The 5,671-nt window shown below is 33.0% G+C and overlaps 1 protein-coding gene across 1 annotated transcript; it reads right to left on the reverse strand.

Annotated features, from left to right (window-relative positions):
• Positions 1-2,148: 2,148 nt before the first annotated feature.
• On the reverse strand, positions 2,149-3,176 carry LOC149579741 (glutathione S-transferase F9-like). The gene is made up of 3 exons (XM_089812235.1): positions 3,031-3,176; positions 2,878-2,927; positions 2,149-2,588 (listed from the first exon to the last, which is right to left on the reverse strand). Exons 1-3 carry the CDS (start codon positions 3,174-3,176, stop codon positions 2,149-2,151), a joined length of 636 nt encoding a protein of 211 aa, XP_089668361.1.
• Between the last annotated feature and the right edge of the window lie 2,495 nt (positions 3,177-5,671).

Genomic DNA, 5,671 nt, shown 5'->3' on the forward strand with positions numbered 1-5,671 from the left:
TGTTGGTATGGAGTACCCTTGGTTATTATTACAAATCATGGTAGTTCATTTCAAAACAAAGATGTAGACAAGCTCGATGAGAAATACGAAATATACCATTGATATTCTAGCATTTACCACCCATAGGGCAGTGGCCAAGCAAAAGCATCTAATAAGACCATTTTTAAGATTCTCCAAAAGAGTGTCAATGATTCTAGTTGAGACTGGCACCTACAACTAAATCTAGCTCTTTGTGCATATCGAACAAGTGTGCATGCTCCTACTGGCACAACACCATACTCTCTTGTCTATAGTATTGAGGCCATACTTCCCATTGAAGTTGAAATTCTATCATTAAGAGAGTCCTTACAAGATGTTGTCGATGATGAAAACTATTCAATATCTATAATCCATGAGCTGGAAATGCTTGATGAAAAGAGACGGGCTGCCTTGACACATTTGCAAGCTTACCAAATCCAATTCAAATGGAGATATAACAAGAAATTTTGAGGTCATCATTTTAAGGTCAGTGATCTAGTCCTAAAGATGAACTACAAGACTTAACATCATAGAGAAAAACAAGGCAAATTTGAGCCAAATTGGGAAGGACCTTATGTAGTTACTGCATCATTTGGGTCTAGAGTATATTAGCATGTGACTCCAGATGGTGAACCATTGCCCATGTCTATTAACAACATGCATCTTCATAAGTATTACACTTGATTCTATTATAAGTCTTGAAAAAATATTTTTAGAAAAGGCAAAAAGTACTAAAAATATATATTAAAAAAAAAGCAAAAACTCATGAATAAAGGAAATAAAAAAGTGGAAAAAGTCATGGAAAAATGGATGCCTTGATGAAAACCTAGCAATTAAGTATCTTGGCATGAAAATTTGAGTCAGGAGAAAAATTCCATCCAAGAGTGAAAACCTATCAAATAGGCACTTTGGGCAAGTACCATGGTGAAATCCTAACAAATAGCCACGATGTGTAATCAATTCTTGCTCCTCCATCTATCAGGATTTGATCTAGGCTTTTCCCCCTCTTTTTGTCATTCCCTGATCATATACATCATATTGCAAGGCATACTTGGCTCCTTGACCATGGCTCATGAACTAGTTAATATCCTTTATTATCCTACCTAATGCATCACCAGTTTATACATACTCTATCATTGGTCTTTGTACATAATTTGTGTCTTGTTTGGGGGCAGATTACCTACATGGTGCATGGGTTTGCATTTGAACTGGGGGCATATCCCTAAGCATTATTTATCTATTAGACTAATTGCATAACAAATTGGAGTTGACACTTGTATATGCTTTTACAATACTAAAAAAATCACTAAAAATAATAAAATATCCTGAAAAAATTAGTAAAAATCATAAAATGTCCTAAAAAAATTATTAAAAATCATAAAATGTCTTGAAAAAATCACTAAAAACCATAAAATGTCCTGAAAATAAACCCTAAAAATTGTAAAATGTCCTAAAAATTGAGTCACACCAAAAACATCAAATATCCTCTAAACACCTAAAAATCACAAAACCCACCAAAAATCTGTAATAAACCTTGTAAATATTCAGTGTGGATAACCACCCATTTTGCATACACACTTGCACTTTGTAGATTGAAACTCAAAGCACTACACTTCAATGACAATCACATATCTGAGCAATGTGAACCAAGAATCAATCAAACATGTCAGTAGGAACCTATTAACTAAATCAACCATCACATGATCAACTTGTCAACTACCATCTGAAGACCTCAAACACTAAAAAATATTAAAAGTTGATTGTAAAAAATTACAATAAAGATGTAATGTTATTTAGATTAAACAGTTTTTAAAGATTAACAAATATTTATATTAAAATGATTGAAATTAATATACCGCTCCTTTTAAGATATGATTTATGTTTTTAATCTTATTTTCCCATACAAGAACATGAGTCCGTTGGAAATCCCAAATAAGAAATATATTATAAATTTGTTTGAAAAGATAGTACTCCTTCGAAACAGAAACCTATGTCATTAACATAATCTTTGAAACGCAGGAAACTAACATTCCACCATCGACAACGATATTATTATTTTAGAAAGCCAATAAAATAGTAAAATAATGAAACCTTGGTCAACATGACTCATGTTCTTACACAACCATGGTTTCAAATAGCCAAAACCTTCTTCCATGCAGGCCTTGAGGAAATATCCTCCCACCATGCATTCACATATTCCCTATCCCTAACTACATATCCCTTATCAGTAGAATTAACTATATAGTCAGTGAATGGAAGATGAGACAAATCAGCAAGGCCGAAAAAGTCCCCTGCCAAGTACTTGCTCCTTGACAGCCTCTCCTCATACACATCCAACACTTCCCCCAACTTTTGGGCAGTGTTCTCAATCAAGGCCTTGTCCTGAGGCACATTAATCCTTGGGGCCAACATCAACTGATAAACTAATGCATAAGCATGTGGATTAAAGTTCTGCCCTTCAACTTCAAGCCATTGTTCAACCAATGCTCTCTCTTCTCGGGTTTTGCCTAGCAAAGAAGTTCCTCGTCCTGCATATTTCTCAGCATAGTACCTTATGATAGCCCTTGATTCTGCACATACCCAATTCAAAGAAACTCAAATCTACACTACCCAAATCAGATCTACACTACATAAATCAGATCTGTATGTATAGAGTGACTACCTCAATGGGTGATGCACTAGCCAGTAGACTTTGCACATACACAAATAAATGCAATCATAGGAAAGTAAATATGTAAGCTACAAACATATCACATGGAAGAGGATAACAATCTATTTAAAATAAATAATATGAAATTGAAAAAAGAGTCTAGACAACCCATGTAATGCTTTAAAAATATATACAATTAATATGATTACCAAACAGAGTGAGATCTCCATCCTGAACTGCTGGTACTTTTCCAATGGCTGCATCATACATCAGAGGAATACAAGTAACTAACAACATAACATGATAAATAGGCTATTAAGTACCAACAGAAAAACAATTATATTAGAAGAAATTTCCCTACTTGTAAGGCGAAGAACTCTGGTTTGTTTTGCTCCCCTTTCAATATATTAACATGCACAATTTCAAACTCAATATCTTTCTCTACCAGGCATGCAAGCACCCTTCTGCTGCATGAAGCATATGCTGGTCCAAACAGCTTGACAACCATATTAGTTTTCTTTATCGAACACAATGAAAACTATCCTTTTTTTCTCCTATTAGTTGCTATGCATTTGAGTGAGTTGTGATCGAGAGGTATTTGTAGAGTGGGAAGCAAACAACTACTTCAAAAAAGAATTGATTTCTCTAATTTGGTTTTATTGGTGTGGATATAAATAAAAGAAAACGGACCAGCTCACGTATTTTCATTATAATATTGATCATCATCTTTTACAATGTTCTACGTTTTACTTTTCAACTAGAAAACTTAGCCCGCTAATTCTATTTTTTCTGTTCAAATTAAAAAGTGAGCCCACTAGCTAGGTTCTTGGTTGTATGGTTATGAAAGAAAGAAATCAGATTAGATTATATATTTATATAACTCAAATCTTATATAGTGAGGGCTACGTCTTCAAAGGATAATTTCTATAGATTTCTATAAAGCGGGTACAAAATATTGACTGAAATGATGAAAAATTAAAGTGATTCTAATTTTCAAAGGGATATTCCTATTGAATTCCATAAAGTTAGTATAAAAGATTGAATGAAATGATTTAAAATTAAAGTGATTCTGATGTTTAAGGACTTGGATATAATGGCTGTAAGTTCTTGTTGAGAAAAATGTTCATTTGATTGGATTAAGATCTTTTCAGTTGCATTATTCTTGAAATCTACTGCCCTATTCATTTTTTAATCTGGCTAGAAAAATAGCACTACATATTTTTGTCTTGTGCGGGAGCTTGCATTTTAAGGATTTGACATATTTGCAATTTTTTAAAATTTTGCACACGACAAATTGGTTGCACATAAAATCAGTTGTAAGGTGGGCAAATTAAATCATTAAGGGTAGGCATTTTAATTATAAACAGATATAAATATAAATGTCCATGACACTACGGTAAAATTCTTTTTAAGAATCTTATAACATGAAATCAAGTGACACCTATTCTTAAATCAGGAACTGTTGTGTGTATAAACCACACCACTCTTTGAATTAGAGTTTAATATGTTCTGCCTGTCAAATGAAAATACTTATTTTGACATGGTCTTTCCAAGGAAGATTTTCAGGAATCTAGAAAGCTGAGTATTCTATAAATTTCTATATCTATATGGAAAGATAGGATGTTGTCGTGTCCTATATTGGAAGTTTGTTTGTTTAAAAAATTAATTAATTGGTGAGAAATTGTCAAAGAAAAATAAAATAATAAAATAATGGAGAGAAGAATATTATGCATGTTCTTTCTTAATATTCACTTTTGTCTTTTTAACATTTTTTTTCTCAAGTTTATGAATTTGGTTTTATTCATATTCTTAAAAAATATATTAGTTGTGATATTACTTTTATGATTTACTATGTATTTTTTTAAGTGCAACTCATTGACTTATGTTTCATGACTTATAACTTTCTAATGAATGGTTCATAAGGCACAATCATTGGTGAAGGTTTTAGGAATGGGGTTGCAAGTAGAGTGCATTTAACTAGGAAGGAAACTTTGTAGTTAAGCACTCTCAAGCTGGACTAGTACTGGGATGAGTGACCTCCTCAAAAGTCCTGGTGCTTCACCTCTCTGAGCATCACCTAGATCAGATGAGCACTAAGTGTTTCATATGTTGCCATGAGAGATGGATTCATGTGAGTCACTACTCATGAAAAATGAGGGAATGGGTTTGACTTAAAAAGATAGATAGTTAAATCCTAATAACAATATAACAATTTGACTACTCATTAAACAATATCACTTACATATCAATTAATGATCTTAAGGGGATTTCTAATCAATAATTCATTAAACACAACACTTGGTAAAGGTTTTACAAATGGGCTTGCAAATAGAGTGGGTTTAACCATGGAGGAAACTCTGTAATTAAGTGTACTTGAGCTGAGGTAGTATTGGGATAGGTAACCTCCTAAGACTTCACCTTTGTGAGGATCACCTAGATCCAATGAGTGCTAAGTGTCCCATTTGCTATCATGATAGATGGATTAATCTGAATCACTACTCATGTAACATGAGTCAACCAGCTTGACTTGAAAAACTACACAATTAACTCCTAATAGCAATATCACAATTTGACTTGTTATAGGAAACAATCTCCTATGTATCAAGTGATGAGCTTAAGGGTATTTCTAATGAATAGTTCATAAGGCACAACACTTGGTAAAGGTTCTGAAAATGAGGCTAAAAGAAGAGTGTGGTTAACTAAGAGGAAACTCCATAGTTAAACACACTTGAGCTAGAGTATTACTAGGGCTTCACCTTGATCCAATGAGTGCTAAGTGTTCTATTTTTTGTCATGAGAGATGGATTATTGTGATTCACTACTCATAAAATATGAGTCAATGAGTTTGAATCAAAAAATACACAGTTAATTCCTCATATGAATATCACAATCTAACATGTAAAAATATCTCCTAAGTATCAATTGAGAAAATTAAGGGGCCTTCTAATGAATAGGTCATAAGGAACAAAACTTGGTGAAGGCTTTAGAAATGGCATTGGAGGA

This window comes from Cupressus sempervirens, chromosome 1 (assembly GCF_028749045.1).
Source record: "Cupressus sempervirens isolate cs-2001-9-10 chromosome 1, ASM2874904v1, whole genome shotgun sequence".
Classification (NCBI taxonomy): Eukaryota; Viridiplantae; Streptophyta; class Pinopsida; order Cupressales; family Cupressaceae; genus Cupressus; species Cupressus sempervirens.